Below are 21,807 nucleotides of genomic sequence, written 5' to 3'. Positions count from 1 at the left end.
AGATGGGGTGTAGGATGCCCCAGGGGGGACCCTGCACTACCCATGCACGGGTAGTGCAGAGGCTCCTCTGGCCAACCACGTCACCCTATGCACTACAGCATTGCCTCCGGCTGTATTATGAGCCGGAGACAATGCTGTAGGCCGTTTCCTGCTGGGCCAGTGGGCGGAAACTGTGTCTCCGCCCACTGACCTAGCAGGAAACTTCTTATGAGCCTGGCAGCGAGGGTGCAAACTACCCCTTGGGACTTCAGCAGACGGGTTTTTCCATCCGCCGAAGACATAATAAGCCCCTTAGTGTTAAAGCATAATTTCAGAGATTATGCTTAGTAAAGAAACAATGTTGCTTTGCAGTCTTTAGAACAAGATAATGATCATATTTGGAGAACAGCGCCCATATGCAAAAACAGAAGCAAACATGAGTGCAAGATGAGAAAAGACAATTTGGAAAAATAAAAGAAAGTTAGCTATAAAAAAATAAAACTTAGCAATTTTGTTTGTCCTGCTAGGCACTTTTTTGCCAGCCACAAGCCTTCTGTTTGCAGGGCACTAAAAATTAAAAAGAACAAAATAGTACCTCAATCACATCAAGAGCAGTGGATGGGCACTGATTAAGCAGAATGAAGCAGTGCTTGGTCTGTGTTCCACACAGAGTAATGGAAATGTTGCTTGGCCTATAGTGCTGAATTACCAGGCTGTAAAGAAAACTGCCACACAAATCAACAAATGGCAAGCGACGGGTGGGCTCCAAGCCCTTTACTGTCACAACGAAGTCTTGTAAGCAAGGTGGATGAGCTAGCACATGCACTTGCAGGCTCGCCCCTAAAAAGTCAGTGGATGTGCCAGTTTAGTTTGCACAGAAAATACATATGATCAGAACTAGAAACCAATGTACATTCACACAAATGAACTAGCATAGTATGCTTTTGGTTTCAATATTATTATTTTACAATTGCTTTACTTGATGGCAGATAATTTGTACTTGAAGTAATGACATAACCTGTATACAACTTCCATTCATCAATGTCCTCATCATAAAAATTCATCTTGTGTGGGCTTTGTAAATGCTGAATTCAAAAAATATGTTCTGAGACCGCTCAACAGTATCTGTACTCTGACACATATTAACTCACTTACTATGGCAATGCTGAATGTTCAGCACAATGTGTTCTTCATCTGTAAGAGTCTGGACTAGATTTAATGGTGAGATATGCAAAGTAATTTGAATAGGCGATTCTCTGAACGAAATAGTTTCATCTTATTGAGGAATACTCTAGGGTTGCTTTCCAGTCTTACTTCACCCCACACACACTGAAACCTATAAAAAAGTACTAATGTGCCATTGATTTGCACTCACCACCCCACTGGCGTGTAAGCTCAGTATTGTTTGGAATACCATTGTTATTCGCAAGAATCAACCATTGATTGAAATCGTAGAAAACATAGGCCCATTATTTATACTTTTTTAGCGCCTCATTTGCGCCGCTTTTTGACGCAAAAACGGCGCAAACTTACAAAATACAATTGCGACGCAAAATACAATTGTATTTTGTAAGTTTGCGCCGTTTTTGCGTCAAAAAGCGGCGCAAATGCGGCGCTAAAAAAGTATAAATACGGGCCTATTATAGTATGTACCTTACCATTGTTTGTAGACATAGAAACAAATCTACTATGGAATTGTCACAGCCCTCAATCATGTAAAAGAAACATAGGGTAAAATTGAATGCACCAATTGTCTTCAGGCACAGAACATGAGCGGGTAATGGCGACAAATACATGAAAGCATGACAGCAACTCTTCATTCACAAAGTGAAGAAAGTTTAAAAACCTTTACTCGAATGCTTTTTCCCGTTTAGAGAAATCGGTGTCAAGTTGTGTTCTGTCAAAACTATTTATAAAACCACACCTATTTTAGAAAATGGCACTTCTCCATTGAAGAAAAACAGAATGCAAATAAAACTGACAAAAATAATGTAGTCTCCAAACTAGCTCCCTTACTAAAAAAAACAGAAGAAAACATTTGGTGTATGCATCTAAGTGCCAAAGGATCATTAAACAAATATTAATGCACATCCTTGCTTAATGTTAGCGTTATCCAGAACATTAGCAATTGAGATTAATATTATTTGACAGTAGTGTAATTCTGTGAAAATCCAGATTATGGGATTTTGCAAATGCCACACAATGGCCAAGATTCATGAAATTGTCAAGCAGGCATGGTGCGCCTCTCCCTACTGCTGATTTTAGCTGCCAGATGCCACACACAAACACAGACACACACTCACACAGACAGACACACACACACCCCTTTGCTCCGTAGTGCTAGGGTGTGTGTGTGAGTCATCAGAGGTTTCCTACTGGAAGGGGACCCTTCCAGTACAAACTACTAAGTTTAGACACACTGTATGGGTGCTGCACAGTGCAGCATTTATGCAAAGTTGAAAAAGAAATTAGAAATGAAAGCATTTCTCCTTTTAACGCAAGATTTCAAATGGTGTAAACTTTTGGTGCAAAACCCTGTCTACTATTGTTTGTAGATAGGGTTTTGTGTCAAAAGGTATGGGTGGTTGCATGGCACCTATGTAATGCCCCCTTAGCGCTTGGTAATGCAAAACAGTGCTTTGAGCAGCTTTGCGTTACTTTTGGGGTACTTTTCAGTGCAAAACAAGTTTTGCACAGGAAAGTAAATTAGGGAAAAACATTTTGTGCTGTTAGCATCCCTTTTGTGATGCTAACGCAGCGCAAAATGCCTGTAAATCACCCCAATGTTTGTTTTTTCCCTTAGACTGTTTGTGTAATATTTTGCTCACAGTTGGAGCAGAAAGTCTCTCGTGGGTAATAGGAAGCTGAATTGTGCTTCTCCTGCACGAGCAACGGTCACTGGCGAAAACATAAAAAGAATGGCAAATATATTCAATGGGACTCTTGCCTGACGTTTCCTTGCACTTCGATCTCCTGCATAAACTCCATGTCATCCAAAACACCGCGGTGTGTCTGATTCCTAGACTTCCACCTGGCGCACACGCTAAACCTTAGCTTCAAAAACTGCATCGGTTTCCTATTCAATGATGTGTGCATAATAAAATCTGCTGTATCATTGAGAATGTTTTATTTGATTATTCTCTTGGCTTCATCAGCAATTTTATTCAAAGAAACATTCCCAGAAGAACTTTGATCTTCCTTGTTGAGCTGCACTACTGTTGGGAGAATCAAGAAACTAAAAGCAGTTGGCCAGTACTCTTCCCGCCGTTTTCTAATCTTAGGGCCTTCATTTAGCTCCTCTGCACAGACATGGGACTAGGGACCACTCGTGAGACGTGACAGTATGGGTAACAAATGGCATTTAAGATAACATGACACGTGGAATAATGAATACAGGAAATGGGTGACTAGGGGCCATATGTACGAACACTTTTTCCCATAGACACAGAATAGCTAAAAACCTTTGCTACATCTGGCCCTAGATTCCTCTCTGTAAACATGCAACACTTCTTGAGTACTTGTGGCACAGTTCACTTTTGTCTCTTCAAGATTAGTTGCAATGTATGTAACAGAGACAAATATTGTTTTATATTGGCATGTTGTCCTGATGAGACAGGTTAATTTTGCGATCGGTCTTATAATTCAATTGATGAACTGCATCTTCTTCGTATTCTTTATTATTGTTATTCTTTATTTTATTTTTCTTCTTCTTTTTTTGTCGACTCAGCAATGAAAAAAATGAAAGGTGATGGCTGTTGTCTGTGAATGGATAAATTTTATGACATCATTATTTGAAATGTGTTTTTAAATAACTGTGAAAAAAGTCTTTACACTGTTTATTATGTTATGGGCTTAATATACGTAACAAGACTGTTAAATTGTAAAATAAATTAATATTACATATCCATACATATTTGCAAATAGTATACATTTGTATGTTGTTTCTCTTGCCTCATGCATGAAATATGTATTGGAGTAGATCTTTCAAATATTTATTGTGAGGGACATCTACTTCTCCTTAGCCGTCATTGCAGTCACCTGGATATTTGCTCACTGCACAGTGAAGGGGCTAATATGACCAAATTTGCCAGCATTACCACTACAACGATTATCGCCATTACATTCCCACCATCATTATATTACTACCAGCATTACACCCAAAACCACCATTGTAATTTCCAAGAGTCTCATAATCATTACCTTCACATTACCACTACCACTATTACTACTAGGACAATTACCACCCCTACCACCACCATTTTTACCATCACCATTACAACCTCTGTCCTTATTATCGTCACCACTAATTTTACTACAGTTACCATTACTACCACTACCATCATTACAAACACTCTTACCAAAACCACCTTTACAAACAATATGACAACCTCCACCATTACCATTAACTCCACTGCACTTACCATTTACAACACCATTACCACTACCATCATTTCCATTATTACTACCGCAATTGCCAATACCATTACAATAACCCACCTTTACCACTAACACTATATAATCAGTACTATTACAATCACCACCATTGTTAACACCACTTTTACCATAGTTACCTAGGACATAATCATTGACACTGCATAATTGCAATTGCCATTACTGCCAAAACAACCAGCACTACGACCACTATCATTACATTACCATAGTCATTACCATTACCACCATTTACGGCATTGCCACTACAGTTATTACCACCAAGACATTTTTAAACATCAGTGCCATCACTATCACCCCCACCATCACCACCACCACCATCACTGTTACAAACAACACCATTACTACCACTGCTACCATTAGCACTATCATCAATACCATCAATTCTATTTCCATCACCATTACCACAACTATAACCACCACCACTATTACTACTGCCATTACCAGCCCCACTGTATCACCCCATAACCACTACCATTACTGTCACCACCATCAACATCATCATTAATATTACAACCACCACCATTAGGCCACCATTGCTACTACCATCATTACCACCACCATTAAACCCATTACCAGACCAGCGTTATCATTACCAGTGCTATTACCACCAGTAACACCATTACCACGACCAATTAATATCACCACCACTGTCACCACTATTTACACCACCAATATAACCCACACTAAACTTGCTCCCACCACCACACTGATTAGTAACATTACCTCTACTACCACTACCAGATGGGAAGGATGCATACCCCACCAGCGTTAACAACAACATTACCATTTCCCCTGTCACCCTTAGCACTACCAGCACCTTTAACACTATCAATGATACCACGATTATCACTATCAAAATTACCATACCACCACCACCTTTACTGTTACCAGCACCACCATTACCACAAGCACATCTGCCAATATGTGTGGATTTTATGATCTAACATGCAATTACAGGCATGAACAGATGCGGTGTCCATGTGTTAGGTCACTAAAACCAGAGCAGTTGGCTTTGACAATGCATGTTTTTAAAGTTGCTCTTCACTCTAGGGGCTGTACGTAAAGCCATCACATTCCATTATCATTGTGTGGCTTTCCCTCACTGTCTCTTGGTAGCATGCTCAGCCCCCAATGCAGCATGTGACCCCTAGTGCCCCCCCATCCACCCACCACTAACATGCTTTCTGGTGCTTGTTTGCTTGTATTTTGGCAAACCCAAGCCATTCCAAAATAGGCGGATAGCTTAGACTCCTATCAAGAGTGATGAATTTGTAATGACGTTTCAAATTAACATTAGAAACCTCACATGCATACTAAATGGCCATCTTGTAATGGAGTTTTTTTAACGTTTTTTCAAACTCCATCATAAGATGACCATGATGCATTCACATGGATTCAAAGCAACAATCGTGGAGGGCGAGGCATTGGCAAACCTAATGGGTCTGCATCCAGTTTTAACAGTGAGACTTACTCTCTTTCCCAATGTATGTTACACTTGTTATGAGATAGAGGGCCTATGCAGAAACAAGACAAAATCTTAGGATGGGTGATCCATAACCTGCTCTCTCTGCAGTTGTTTGTGTTAATGACATTGTAAGGAAATGCCTCCTTGGCATGGTTGCCCCCTGACTTTTTTGCCTTTGCTGATGCTATGTTTACAATTGAAAGTGTGCTGAGGCCTGCTAACCAGGCCCCAGCACCAGTGTTCTTTCCCTAACCTGTACTTTTGTATCCACAATTGGCAGACCCTGACATCCAGATAAGTCCCTTGTAACTGGTACTTCTAGTACCAAGGGCCCTGATGCCAAGGAAGGTCTCTAAGGGCTGCAGCATGTCTTATGCCACCCTGGAGACCTCTCACTCAGCACAGACACACTGCTTGCCAGCTTGTGTGTGCTAGTGAGAACAAGACGAGTAAGTCGACATGGCACTCCCCTCAGGGTGCCATGCCAGCCTCTCACTGCCTATGCAGTATAGGTAAGACACCCCTCTAGCAGGCCTTACAGCCCTAAGGCAGGGTGCACTATACCATAGGTGAGGGTACCAGTGCATGAGCATGGTACCCCTACAGTGTCTAAACAAAACCTTAGACATTGTAAGTGCAGGGTAGCCATAAGAGTATATGGTCTGGGAGTTTGTCAAACACGAACTCCACAGCACCATAATGGCTACACTGAAAACTGGGAAGTTTGGTATCAAACTTCTCAGCACAATAAATGCACACTGATGCCAGTGTACATTTTATTGTAAAATACACCCCAGAGGGCACCTTAGAGGTGCCCCCTGAAACTTAACCGACTATCTGTGTAGGCTGACTAGTTCTAGCAGCCTGCCACAAACCGAGACATGTTGCTGGCCCCATGGGGAGAGTGCCTTTGTCACTCTGAGGCCAGTAACAAAGCCTGCACTGGGTGGAGATGCTAACACCTCCCCCAGGCAGGAATTGTCACACCTGGCGGTGAGCCTCAAAGGCTCACCTCCTTTGTGCCAACCCAGCAGGACACTCCAGCTAGTGGAGTTGCCCGCCCCCTCCGGCCAGGCCCCACTTTTGGCGGCAAGGCCGGAGAAGATAATGAGAAAAACAAGGAGGAGTCACTGACCAGTCAGGACAGCCCCTAAGGTGTCCTGAGCTGAGGTGACTCTAACTTTTAGAAATCCTCCATCTTGCAGATGGAGGATTCCCCCAATAGGGTTAGGATTGTGACCCCCTCCCCTTGGGAGGAGGCACAAAGAGGGTGTACCCACCCTCAGGGCTAGTAGCCATTGGCTACTAACCCCCCAGACCTAAACACGCCCTTAAATTTAGTATTTAAGGGCTACCCTGAACCCTAGAAAATTAGATTCCTGCAACTACAAGAAGAAGGACTGCCCAGCTGAAAACCCCTGCAGCGGAAGACCAGAAGACGACAACTGCCTTGGCTCCAGAAACTCACCGGCCTGTCTCCTGCCTTCCAAAGATCCTGCTCCAGCGACGCCTTCCAAAGGGACCAGCGACCTCGACATCCTCTGAGGACTGCCCCTGCTTCGAAAAGACAAGAAACTCCCGAGGACAGCGGACCTGCTCCAAGAAAAGCTGCAACTTTGTTTCCAGCAGCTTTAAAGAACCCTGCAAGCTCCCCGCAAGAAGCGTGAGACTTGCAACACTGCACCCGGCGACCCCGACTCGGCTGGTGGAGATCCGACGCCTCAGGAGGGACCCCAGGACTACTCTGATACTGTGAGTACCAAAACCTGTCCCCCCTGAGCCCCCACAGCGCCGCCTGCAGAGGGAATCCCGAGGCTTCCCCTGACCGCGACTCCTTGAACCTAAAGTCCCGACGCCTGGGAGAGACCCTGCATCCGCAGCCCCCAGGACCCGAAGGACCGGACTTTCACTGGAGAAGTGACCCCCAGGAGTCCCTCTCCCTTACCCAAGTGGAGGTTTCCCCGAGGAATCCCCCCCTTGCCTGCCTGCAGCGCTGAAGAGATCCCGAGATCTCTCATAGACTAACATTGCAAACCCGACGCTTGTTTCTACACTGCACCCGGCCGCCCCCGCGCTGCTGAGGGTGAAATTTCTGTGTGGGCTTGTGTCCCCCCCGGTGCCCTACAAAACCCCCCTGGTCTGCCCTCCGAAGACGCGGGTACTTACCTGCAAGCAGACCGGAACCGGGGCACCCCCTTCTCTCCATTCTAGCCTATGCGTTTTGGGCACCACTTTGAACTCTGCACCTGACCGGCCCTGAGCTGCTGGTGTGGTGACTTTGGGGTTGCTCTGAACCCCCAACGGTGGGCTACCTTGGACCAAGAACTGAACCCTGTAAGTGTCTTACTTACCTGGTAAAACTAACAAATACTTACCTCCCCTAGGAACTGTGAAAATTGCACTGTGTCCACTTTTAAAACAGCTATTTGTGAATAACTTGAAAAGTATACATGCAATTTTGATGATTTGAAGTTCCTAAAGTACTTACCTGCAATACCTTTCGAATGAGATATTACATGTAGAATTTGAACCTGTGGTTCTTAAAATAAACTAAGAAAATATATTTTTCTATATAAAAACCTATTGGCTGGATTTGTCTCTGAGTGTGTGTACCTCATTTATTGTCTGTGTATGTACAACAAATGCTTAACACTACTCCTTGGATAAGCCTACTGCTCGACCACACTACCACAAAATAGAGCATTAGTATTATCTCTTTTTACCACTATTTTACCTCTAAGGGGAACCCTTGGACTCTGTGCATGCTATTCCTTACTTTGAAATAGCACATACAGAGCCAACTTCCTACATTGGTGGATCAGCGGTGGGGTACAAGACTTTGCATTTGCTGGACTACTCAGCCAATACCTGATCACACGACAAATTCCAAAATTGTCATTAGAAATTGATTTTTGCAATTTGAAAAGTTTTCTAAATTCTTAAAAGACCTGCTAGGGCCTTGTGTTAGATCCTGTTTAGCATTTCTTTTAGAGTTTAAAAGTTTGTAAAAGTTTGAATTAGATTCTAGAACCAGTTGTAGATTCTTAAAAAGTATTCCAACTTTTAGAAGCAAAATGTCTAGCACAGATGTGACTGTGGTGGAACTCGACACCACACCTTACCTCCATCTTAAGATGAGGGAGCTAAGGTCACTCTGTAAAATAAAGAAAATAACAATGGGCCCCAAACCTACCAAAATACAGCTCCAGGAGCTTTTGGCAGAGTTTGAAAAGGCCAACCCCTCTGAGGGTGGCAACTCAGAGGAAGAGGATAGTGACTTGGAGGACAATTCCCCCCTACCAGTCCTATCTAGGGAGAACAGGGTCCCTCAAACCCTGACTCCAAAAATAATAGTCAGAGATGCAGGTTCCCTCACAGGAGAGACCAACACCTCTGAAATCACTGAGGATAGCCCCAGTGAAGAGGACATCCAGTTAGCCAGGATGGCCAAAAGATTGGCTTTGGAAAGACAGATCCTAGCCATAGAGAGGGAAAGACAAGAGATGGGCCTAGGACCCATCAATGGTGGCAGCAACATAAATAGGGTCAGAGATTCTCCTGACATGTTGAAAATCCCCAAAGGGATTGTAACTAAATATGAAGATGGTGATGACATCACCAAATGGTTCACAGCTTTTGAGAGGGCTTGTGTAACCAGAAAAGTGAACAGATCTCACTGGGGTGCTCTCCTTTGGGAAATGTTCACAGGAAAGTGTAGGGATAGACTCCTCACACTCTCTGGACAAGATGCAGAATCTTATGACCTCATGAAGGGTACCCTGATTGAGGGCTTTGGATTCTCCACTGAGGAGTACAGGATTAGGTTCAGGGGGGCTCAAAAATCCTCGAGCCAGACCTGGGTTGACTTTGTTGACTACTCAGTGAAAACACTAGATGGTTGGATTCAAGGCAGTGGTGTAAGTAATTATGATGGGCTGTACAATTTATTTGTGAAAGAACACCTGTTAAGTAATTGTTTCAATGATAAACTGCATCAGCATCTGGTAGACCTAGGACCAATTTCTCCCCAAGAATTGGGAAAGAAGGCAGACCATTGGGTCAAGACAAGGGTGTCCAAGACTTCAACAGGGGGTGACCAAAAGAAAGGGGTCACAAAGACTCCCCAGGGGAAGGGTGATGAGACAACCAAAACTAAAAATAGTAAAGAGTCTTCTACAGGCCCCCAAAAACCTGCACAGGAGGGTGGGCCCAGAGCCTCTTCACAAAACAATGGGTACAAGGGTAAAAACTTTGATCCCAAAAAGGCCTGGTGTCATAGCTGTAAACAGCATGGACACCAAACTGGAGACAAGGCCTGTCCCAAGAAAGGTTCCACTCCAAACTCCCATCCAGGTAACACTGGTATGGCTAGTCTCCAAGTGGGATCAACAGTGTGCCCAGAGCAAATCAGGGTCCACACTGAAGCTACTCTAGTTTCTGAGGGTGGGGTGGATTTAGCCACACTAGCTGTCTGGCCGCCTAACATGCAAAAATACAGACAGCAACTCTTAATTAATGGGACTAGAATAGAGGGCCTGAGGGATACAGGTGCCAGTGTCACCATGGTGACAGAGAAACTGGTTTCCCCTGGCCAATACCTGACTGGAAAAACTTACACAGTCACCAACGCTGACAATCAGAGAAAAGTACATCCCATGGCAATGGTTACTTTAGAATGGGGAGGGGTCAATGGCCTGAAACAGGTGGTGGTCTCCTCAAATATCCCAGTGGACTGTCTGCTTGGAAATGACCTGGAGTCCTCAGCATGGGCTGAGGTAGAACTAAAAACCCATGCAGCAATGCTGGGTATCCCTGAACTGGTGTGTGTGAAAACAAGAGCACAATGCAAGGCACAGGGCGAACAAGTAGAGCTGGAGTCTGGAAGAATGGCCCAGCCTACCAAGAGAACAGGAAAGTCAGTTGGGAAACCAACTACAACACAGCAAAAGAAAGGGAACCTCTCTTCTCAGGAAGAAGTTCTGCCCTCTGAGGGAACTGAGCCTTTGGAGCTTGAACCTTATCAGGTTGAGCTCTTAGGCCCAGGGGGACCCTCAAGGGAGGAGCTGTGTAAGGGACAAGAAACCTGTCCCTCTCTTGAAGGCCTTAGGCAGCAAGCTGCTGAAGAGTCCAAAGGCAAGAAAAATGGAACGCATAGGGTCTATTGGGAAGATGGACTCCTGTACACTGAGGCCAGAGACCCCAAACCTGGTGCCACTAGGAGAGTGGTAGTGCCTCAGCTGTTCAGGAAGTTCATCCTAACATTGGCCCATGACATTCCCCTTGCTGGACATTTGGGGCAAACCAAGACGTGGGAGAGGTTAGTCAACCACTTCTACTGGCCCAATATGTCCAACATGGTTAAGGAGTTTTGCCTCTCCTGCCCCACCTGTCAAGCCAGTGGTAAGACAGGTGGGCATCCAAAGGCCCCCCTCATTCCACTTCCAGTGGTGGGGGTTCCCTTTGAAAGAGTGGGTGTGGACATAGTTGGTCCACTAGAACCTCCCACAGCCTCAGGAAATATGTATATCCTGGTAGTAGTGGATCATGCTACCAGGTATCCTGAAGCTATTCCCCATAGGTCGACTACTGCCCCTGCAGTAGCCAAGGCCCTCATTGGTATCTTTACCAGAGTGGGTTTTCCTAAGGAGGTGGTGTCTGACAGAGGTACCAACTTCATGTCAGCATACCTAAAGCACATGTGGAATGAGTGTGGAGTGACTTATAAATTCACTACACCATACCATCCACAAACTAATGGCTTGGTTGAGAGATTCAACAAGACATTAAAAGGCATGATCATGGGGCTCCCAGAAAAGCTCAAAAGGAGATGGGATGTCCTCTTGCCATGTCTGCTTTTCGCTTACAGAGAGGTGCCACAGAAGGGAGTAGGATTCTCACCCTTTGAACTTCTGTTTGGTCATCCTGTAAGGGGACCACTTGCTCTTGTTAAAGAAGGCTGGGAGAGACCTCTCCATGAGCCAAAACAAGACATAGTGGACTATGTACTTGGCCTTCGCTCTAGAATGGCAGAGTACATGGAAAAGGCAACCAAAAACCTTGAGGCCAGCCAACAGCTCCAGAAGTTTTGGTATGACCAAAAGGCTGCACTGGTTGAGTTCCAACCAGGGCAGAAAGTCTGGGTTCTGGAGCCTGTGGCTCCCAGGGCACTCCAGGACAAATGGAGTGGCCCTTACCCAGTACTGGAGAGGAAGAGTCAGGTCACCTACTTGGTGGACCTGGGCACAAGCAGGAGCCCCAAGAGGGTGATCCATGTAAACCGCCTTAAGCTCTTCCACGACAGGGCTGATGTCAATCTGTTGATGGTAACAGATGAGGATCAGGAGGCAGAGAGTGAACCTCTCCCTGATCTTCTGTCATCAGACCCAAAAGATGGTACAGTAGATGGAGTGATCTACTCAGACACCCTCTCTGGCCAACAGCAAGCTGATTGTAGGAGAGTCCTACAACAGTTTCCTGAACTCTTCTCCTTAACCCCTGGTCAGACACACCTGTGTACCCATGATGTGGACACAGGAGACAGCATGCCTGTCAAGAACAAAATCTTTAGACAATCTGACCATGTTAAAGAAAGCATCAAGGTGGAAGTCCACAAGATGCTGGAATTGGGAGTAATTGAGCGCTCTGACAGCCCCTGGGCTAGCCCAGTGGTCTTAGTCCCCAAACCTCACACCAAAGATGGAAAGAAAGAGATGAGGTTTTGTGTGGACTACAGAGGGCTCAATTCTGTCACCAAGACAGATGCCCATCCAATTCCAAGAGCTGATGAGCTCATTGATAAATTAGGTGCTGCCAAATTTCTAAGTACCTTTGACTTGACAGCAGGGTACTGGCAAATAAAAATGGCACCTGGAGCAAAAGAAAAGACAGCATTCTCCACACCTGATGGGCATTATCAGTTTACTGTTATGCCCTTTGGTTTAAAGAATGCCCCTGCCACCTTCCAAAGGTTGGTGAATCAAGTCCTTGCTGGCTTGGAGTCCTTTAGCACAGCTTATCTTGATGATATTGCTGTCTTTAGCTCCACCTGGCAGGATCACCTGGTCCACCTGAGGAAGGTTTTGAAGGCTCTGCAATCTGCAGGCCTCTCTATCAAGGCATCCAAATGCCAGATAGGGCAGGGAACTGTGGTTTACTTGGGCCACCTTGTAGGTGGAGGCCAAGTTCAGCCACTCCAACCCAAGATCCAGACTATTCTGGACTGGGTAGCTCCAAAAACCCAGACTCAAGTCAGGGCATTCCTTGGCTTGACTGGGTATTACAGGAGGTTTGTGAAGGGATATGGATCCATTGTGACAGCCCTCACTGAACTCACCTCCAAGAAAATGCCCAAGAAAGTAAACTGGACTGTGGAATGCCAACAGGCCTTTGACACCCTGAAACAGGCAATGTGCTCAGCACCAGTTCTCAAAGCTCCAGATTATTCTAAGCAGTTCATTGTGCAGACTGATGCCTCTGAACATGGGATAGGGGCAGTTTTGTCCCAAACAAATGATGATGGCCTTGACCAGCCTGTTGCTTTCATTAGCAGGAGGTTACTCCCCAGGGAGCAGCGTTGGAGTGCCATTGAGAGGGAGGCCTTTGCTGTGGTTTGGTCCCTGAAGAAGCTGAGACCATACCTCTTTGGGACTCACTTCCTAGTTCAAACTGACCACAGACCTCTCAAATGGCTGATGCAAATGAAAGGTGAAAATCCTAAACTGTTGAGGTGGTCCATCTCCCTACAGGGAATGGACTTTATAGTGGAACACAGACCTGGGACTGCCCATGCCAATGCAGATGGCCTTTCCAGGTTCTTCCACTTAGAAAATGAAGACTCTCTTGGGAAAGGTTAGTCTCATCCTCTTTCGTTTGGGGGGGGGTTGTGTAAGGAAATGCCTCCTTGGCATGGTTGCCCCCTGACTTTTTTGCCTTTGCTGATGCTATGTTTACAATTGAAAGTGTGCTGAGGCCTGCTAACCAGGCCCCAGCACCAGTGTTCTTTCCCTAACCTGTACTTTTGTATCCACAATTGGCAGACCCTGACATCCAGATAAGTCCCTTGTAACTGGTACTTCTAGTACCAAGGGCCCTGATGCCAAGGAAGGTCTCTAAGGGCTGCAGCATGTCTTATGCCACCCTGGAGACCTCTCACTCAGCACAGACACACTGCTTGCCAGCTTGTGTGTGCTAGTGAGAACAAGACGAGTAAGTCGACATGGCACTCCCCTCAGGGTGCCATGCCAGCCTCTCACTGCCTATGCAGTATAGGTAAGACACCCCTCTAGCAGGCCTTACAGCCCTAAGGCAGGGTGCACTATACCATAGGTGAGGGTACCAGTGCATGAGCATGGTACCCCTACAGTGTCTAAACAAAACCTTAGACATTGTAAGTGCAGGGTAGCCATAAGAGTATATGGTCTGGGAGTTTGTCAAACACGAACTCCACAGCACCATAATGGCTACACTGAAAACTGGGAAGTTTGGTATCAAACTTCTCAGCACAATAAATGCACACTGATGCCAGTGTACATTTTATTGTAAAATACACCCCAGAGGGCACCTTAGAGGTGCCCCCTGAAACTTAACCGACTATCTGTGTAGGCTGACTAGTTCTAGCAGCCTGCCACAAACCGAGACATGTTGCTGGCCCCATGGGGAGAGTGCCTTTGTCACTCTGAGGCCAGTAACAAAGCCTGCACTGGGTGGAGATGCTAACACCTCCCCCAGGCAGGAATTGTCACACCTGGCGGTGAGCCTCAAAGGCTCACCTCCTTTGTGCCAACCCAGCAGGACACTCCAGCTAGTGGAGTTGCCCGCCCCCTCCGGCCAGGCCCCACTTTTGGCGGCAAGGCCGGAGAAGATAATGAGAAAAACAAGGAGGAGTCACTGACCAGTCAGGACAGCCCCTAAGGTGTCCTGAGCTGAGGTGACTCTAACTTTTAGAAATCCTCCATCTTGCAGATGGAGGATTCCCCCAATAGGGTTAGGATTGTGACCCCCTCCCCTTGGGAGGAGGCACAAAGAGGGTGTACCCACCCTCAGGGCTAGTAGCCATTGGCTACTAACCCCCCAGACCTAAACACGCCCTTAAATTTAGTATTTAAGGGCTACCCTGAACCCTAGAAAATTAGATTCCTGCAACTACAAGAAGAAGGACTGCCCAGCTGAAAACCCCTGCAGCGGAAGACCAGAAGACGACAACTGCCTTGGCTCCAGAAACTCACCGGCCTGTCTCCTGCCTTCCAAAGATCCTGCTCCAGCGACGCCTTCCAAAGGGACCAGCGACCTCGACATCCTCTGAGGACTGCCCCTGCTTCGAAAAGACAAGAAACTCCCGAGGACAGCGGACCTGCTCCAAGAAAAGCTGCAACTTTGTTTCCAGCAGCTTTAAAGAACCCTGCAAGCTCCCCGCAAGAAGCGTGAGACTTGCAACACTGCACCCGGCGACCCCGACTCGGCTGGTGGAGATCCGACGCCTCAGGAGGGACCCCAGGACTACTCTGATACTGTGAGTACCAAAACCTGTCCCCCCTGAGCCCCCACAGCGCCGCCTGCAGAGGGAATCCCGAGGCTTCCCCTGACCGCGACTCCTTGAACCTAAAGTCCCGACGCCTGGGAGAGACCCTGCATCCGCAGCCCCCAGGACCCGAAGGACCGGACTTTCACTGGAGAAGTGACCCCCAGGAGTCCCTCTCCCTTACCCAAGTGGAGGTTTCCCCGAGGAATCCCCCCCTTGCCTGCCTGCAGCGCTGAAGAGATCCCGAGATCTCTCATAGACTAACATTGCAAACCCGACGCTTGTTTCTACACTGCACCCGGCCGCCCCCGCGCTGCTGAGGGTGAAATTTCTGTGTGGGCTTGTGTCCCCCCCGGTGCCCTACAAAACCCCCCTGGTCTGCCCTCCGAAGACGCGGGTACTTACCTGCAAGCAGACCGGAACCGGGGCACCCCCTTCTCTCCATTCTAGCCTATGCGTTTTGGGCACCACTTTGAACTCTGCACCTGACCGGCCCTGAGCTGCTGGTGTGGTGACTTTGGGGTTGCTCTGAACCCCCAACGGTGGGCTACCTTGGACCAAGAACTGAACCCTGTAAGTGTCTTACTTACCTGGTAAAACTAACAAATACTTACCTCCCCTAGGAACTGTGAAAATTGCACTGTGTCCACTTTTAAAACAGCTATTTGTGAATAACTTGAAAAGTATACATGCAATTTTGATGATTTGAAGTTCCTAAAGTACTTACCTGCAATACCTTTCGAATGAGATATTACATGTAGAATTTGAACCTGTGGTTCTTAAAATAAACTAAGAAAAGATATTTTTCTATATAAAAACCTATTGGCTGGATTTGTCTCTGAGTGTGTGTACCTCATTTATTGTCTGTGTATGTACAACAAATGCTTAACACTACTCCTTGGATAAGCCTACTGCTCGACCACACTACCACAAAATAGAGCATTAGTATTATCTCTTTTTACCACTATTTTACCTCTAAGGGGAACCCTTGGACTCTGTGCATGCTATTCCTTACTTTGAAATAGCACATACAGAGCCAACTTCCTACAGACATGAACTCTGAAGAATATATAGCAAGACTTAAACCTGTGCCCCTAAATTTGACTGCAAAAGCCACTGCATAACGTATATTGTGTGTATTAATTAGCCTAGTGCTCCCCCTCCATAACTTGCAGTGATAAATAGCAGAGCATGAGGATGGAGCACACCACAGGAGTAATATAATATGTACATTCTCTTATCACGATCTTTTGCATGAATTCCAATCCCATCGTCACCTGGTTAATTGCATAAATTCTCTCTGTGCTTTTTGCAGCTTATTGGAACATAAAATACTAGAAATGGAAGAAAGACACAAGGAAGAACTGGGCGCTTTAAAGGATGAGAAAGAAAACCTTCAAGAATTAGTCTACCGCCAAACCTCAATTATACAAGAGCTGGAGAAGCAATTAACTAAGGCAACTAATAACAACAGTGTCTTGCAGAAGCAACAGCTCGAGTTAATGGATACAGTTCACAGTTTGATCAACCTTTGCTCCAAAGATGGAGGTAAGGAACTTAATAGTAAACTTTTAGTTATATAACTACTATAACAACAGAATGGATGGCAAAGACTTTATCACAAATACTGTAATTTAATCCTAATTCCACAAATTCAGCAAAATGTGAAAATGAGTTAGTTCCATACTCGGCAGCAGAGAACAGTAAATTAGTAATGTTTTGTTTCCATCATATGTACATACAAACGCTCCATATCAATAATGGGTGAATTTTCCAAAGTCTGAGAGGCAGATGGGCATGGCCACAAGAATAATCCACTTGATAATGTATCAAATTGTTAACCTAGCTTTAGTTTTGCTGTTTTAAAGTAGTTGTTTGTAGTGCTTTAATTGGCTAGTAAGGATGTATGACGCTGACATATGAAAAGGTAAGTATGCCTTTTCAATGTGAGCTGCTTTGATTGCATGACTAAATTATTGAATAAAGATGCTTGTAAATGTATGTGAGAATATTGTCAGATGCATTTATGCAACATAATTTCAGTAGCAAGGTTTATGGTGACATTTCCTCACAGATAATAGGCCATGTAATATACATAAATCCTAGTTAGGGCATGCCCATCTGGCTGTGATGAATCCATTAATTGTAAAGTTCTGTAACGTCACACAATTTTACAAAAGTAGGACAAAATGTAATTCGAGAGATATGTTTATGACGTGATTCTGTAATTATTCCAAAGTTAAGCTTGTTTACACCCAAAACTCCAACAACATTCCTTAATGAAGGTCTCTGTCCATCTAATTTACATAGACTAAAATTTGCTCTTAATGGATTATTCTTTCTCTTGGAACTCACAAAGATTTCCAGGAGTTTGTGCTTGAAAACAGACTTATTTCTCCCCTTAACAGAAGCGAATTTCTACATGTTCTCTGTTTGCCCATAAACTTGAAGGTTTGTGAGTGTGCTCCAACCTGGAAGCCCTACAAACCTCCCCTGCAAAGATATTTACTCACATGTAAAACAAAACCATCCTAATGTAATTCATTATTTACTTACTGGTAATTCTCATTACTCCAAATACCCTGTTTCTCGTACCAATACTTACACATAAGAGGTGTTCCACCTCTACTCAGGCCCGTGCCCTAGCCATAACCAATCAAAAAGATTTTTGTGCAAAGCTTCTCCTAACCCCTAGCCCCAAATCTCCAGTCAACCTTCACCAGTTCTGGTTATAAAAGGGCATGGAGCCCAAAAGACATCCTGTACATCCCCAAGACCAAGAAACAAAGGGAACAGGTTGTGATCCGGGAAGTGACAAGGAGGGTGGGACTTAAGTATTGGTACGGGAAACAGTGTATTCGGAGTAATTAAATTTACTGGTAAGTAATAAATTCATCACCTCCTCCACCCTATTTCTTGTCCCAATACCTACACATTTGAGGCTATACCAAAGCAAACTCAGAACAACCTGATCCCTAAAAAAGCAAATGCCACAAACTCGGGATACTGAAGAAACAATATTTATTGCAGACAAGAAGGCACCATACAGGAGACCAAGGTGATCAACGAGCAATAGTAGCCAAAACTTGAGACCCAAAAGACAAAGACTCCTGAACATCCAACCTGTAATAGGAGACAAAGGTAGAGAGAGTAGCCCAAATCGCAGCCTGACAGATGGCTAACAGAGAAACCCCCTGAGCCTCTGCCCGGGAAGCCACCATGCCCCATGTAGACCGACCCTGCACACCACCCAGGAAACAGACATTCTGAGAATCATAAGCCAAGGAAATTGAAGAGCCAACCCATCGACTCAAAATGGGTGTAGAAGCTATCAGGCCATGATGAAACATGCCAAAGTTCACATAGGAGGTCTCGCATTGACGAAAACCCAGGGTGCAAGAGAGATAGATGGACACTGCCTGCAACACATCCAAACAGTGTAAGACCACCTCCTCAGGAGTAGGGGGATCTGAAGAAAAAGAAGGCAGCATTATCTCCAGGTAAGGGTAAAATGTGGCGATAACCTTGGAAAGGAAGCTAGGACCCAAGCAAAGAACCAGCCAATCAAAAAATACCTGCAAATAGGGAGGTCAAATCGACAAAGACTCCAGTACACCCAATATCCGAGCTGAAGCGATGGCCACGAGAAAACACTTTTTCAAGGAAAGAAACTTCAAACCCAGAGTGTCCAGGAGCTCAAATGGAGGAGACTGAAGGGCCCCAAGAACCAGAGGCAAGTCCCAAGGAGGAACCACAAGACGAACCTGAGGCTTCAGTAAAGAAAAACCCTTAAGAAGATGGGAACCCAAAGGAAGGAGCTGCCCATTGGACCCTCAATTGAGAAACAGCCAATACCTTCTGGAAACTAACCTGAAAGAATTGAAGGCCCGAAGAGGCAGGACATGAGACAGGTTATAAAGACCTATCCATGCACCACTGAACAAAGGAAGACTAATGATGAGCATACGCCTTCCTGGTGGAACAACTTTAAGAGCTCTGAATGGAAACAGCCACAGGAGAGGAAAGACCATGCAACATCAAACCCCTCTTCTCAAAAGCCAAACCATCAAATACAAACGGAGGCAAGTGGATGGGGGGGAAGAATGGGCATCCAAACAGGACAAGGGTAGAAGGGGAGAATCCATACTGGTGCTGCCGACATCAGATGCAGCAGAGGAAACCAACCCATCCAAGGCCAAAAGGATGCCACTAAAATGAGAGAAATTGACTCCTTGCAAAACCTGGCCAATAGCAGGGGTATAAGAGGGAACAGAGAAAAGGCACACAGAAGCAGCCGCAGTCAAGGGTGGGAAGGGAAGCATCCACCGTCCAGCAACCATGTTCTGGGGACTTGGAAAAAAGAATTGGGGAAGGAGGGAAGTGGCCGCGGGTGCCAAAAAGACAATCTGAGGAGTGCCCAATTGTGGCAAATCTGGGCGAAAATATCTGGAGCCAGACAGAAATCTAGGGAACAAGGAAAACCTCGACTAAGCATGCCTGCCCAAACATTGTCCTGCCCCCGAATATACGTGGCTGAGAGGGAAAGAAGGTGAGATTATGCCCAACTCCCCACCTGAAATGCAAGAGAGGCCAAGGCCGAGAACCCGTCCCGGGCTGCCTATTAACAAAGGAGTTGGCTACAGTGTTGTCTGTTCTCACCAGCACCACCTGGTACTACTGCAAGGAATAAAAACAATTCAGAGCCAGCAAGACCACCTTCAATTCCCTCCAACTCGAGGAGAGCCTCCGAGGAGGCCACCGTCCCTGAACAGAAAGGGTGCCACAGAGTAGCCCCCAAACTAGACTGCTGGTATCCATGGTAACCACCTTGGGAGGGGGCAATGCCACAGACATGCCCCAGGCCAAATGGATGGGATTGAGCCACCACTGCAGCAAGTGCCAGATGCTTTGGGAGTCACATAGGCACCATAAAGTCCAGCAGATGCAGACAAAGCACCTAATGTGACAGCAGATGGTGAATCAGAGGACCCCAAGTGCAGCTGAGCCCACGAGCTGACAAAGACACAAGAAATAATGCAAACCATAATGCAGCATGAGACAAAAACAGGGAACATCAAAGACAATCTGCCATGTGACCCTGAAAGAAAAAGAAAGACAGAAAAAATGCAAACCATAATGCAGCATGAGACAAATTCATGGAACATCAAAGGCAACCTGCCATGTGACCCTGAAGACGTAGCCAGTCTTGGGTAGGTGCCAGATCCCTTGTGCCTAGATCCAGAAGGAGATTGCGCAACCACTGCTCCCTGTCCAGAGGAAGGCTGACCAAGCCTCTGCCATCTGAAAACGTGCCCAGATGAACTGCAAATCCTGTGTAGGAGTAAGATGTGACTACTCCCAGTTGACAAGCAGGCCAAAGTCCTCCAGAGTCTGGCATACCAGCACAATCTGAGATTGGAGGACGGACAGCACTGGATGATGAAGGAGCCTGTTGTCCAGGTAGAGATGAATCATCACTCCAAGACTGAAAAATAAGCCACCAAAGGGGCCATCACCATGGTGAACACCCTGAGAGACAAGGCGAGACTGAAGGGGAGGACCTGAATCTGCCAGTGGACAGCATCTACACAAAAGCAAAGGAACCGCTGATGGGACAGAGCAAGAGGCAAGCATTCCTCAAGTCCAATGAGGCCAGCCATTCGCCTGGGCGAATGAGGGGAATAATGCACTGTAGAGTGACCTACGTGAAGTGAGGTTTCTTCAAAAACAAGTTCAAATATCTGAAATTGAAAATGAGCCTGGCCTTCCCCGCAGGTCTCGGAAATAGGAAGAACAGAGAGTAGCACCCCTTCCCTCGCTGCCCCACAGGAATAAGTCTGCAATCTCTTGGGACAGCACAGGAAGATTGGATGAGGCAGTCAATGATGCTCGTATGGGGAGGACAGGAGACAAAGTCGAGGGAGTAACCATCTGAGATGATCTGTAGAACCCAGACATCTGAATCATGTCTTTGCCAAGTTGGAATGAAAAAAGACCAGATGACCCCCCACCAGGAGGGAGGAATAGGCAAGAATGCTTCCCATCTCTAGGAGCAGGGGGAGGCTGAGGTTCGGAAATGGAGCGAGCAGGAAAGGATGCAGGCCGCTTAGGCCTTGACTAAAACCATCTAGAGTAACCCCTTGTGCGCTTCTCAGCTGGAGCCTTCCGAGAGATGGTAGGCCAGGAGTGACAACTAAAAACCTGGGCATGCTTCTGATTCTTAAAGACTCTGTGGAGATAGACATGACGGTGGGCAGAAACGGAAAAGGTCATGGCTGAAGCAGAAGCTCTCAACACATCACAGGAAAAATCAGCCAGAAATTTAGCCGGAGTCTCCATAGAAGAAAAAAAGAGAGGATCATTCCACCCCAGTCTGGATCACCTCCGTCCAAGA

At 45.9% G+C, this 21,807-nt stretch overlaps 1 protein-coding gene across 1 annotated transcript in view; it reads left to right on the top strand.

The window, feature by feature from the left end:
* ANGPT1 (angiopoietin 1) overlaps positions 1 to 21,807 on the top strand; it is an 895,759-nt gene that overhangs the window by 454,041 nt on the left and 419,911 nt on the right. Inside the window, exon 4 of the mRNA XM_069220619.1 lies at positions 16,729 to 16,961. Coding sequence (XP_069076720.1) covers positions 16,729 to 16,961 — 233 coding nt within the window. The remainder of the gene's footprint in view (positions 1 to 16,728; positions 16,962 to 21,807) is intronic.

This window comes from Pleurodeles waltl, chromosome 2_2 (genome assembly GCF_031143425.1).
Source record: "Pleurodeles waltl isolate 20211129_DDA chromosome 2_2, aPleWal1.hap1.20221129, whole genome shotgun sequence".
In the NCBI taxonomy this organism is placed as follows: Eukaryota; Metazoa; Chordata; class Amphibia; order Caudata; family Salamandridae; genus Pleurodeles; species Pleurodeles waltl.
Note: the sequence above shows the minus strand (reverse complement) of the source record. Positions and strands in the feature narration are given on the sequence as shown.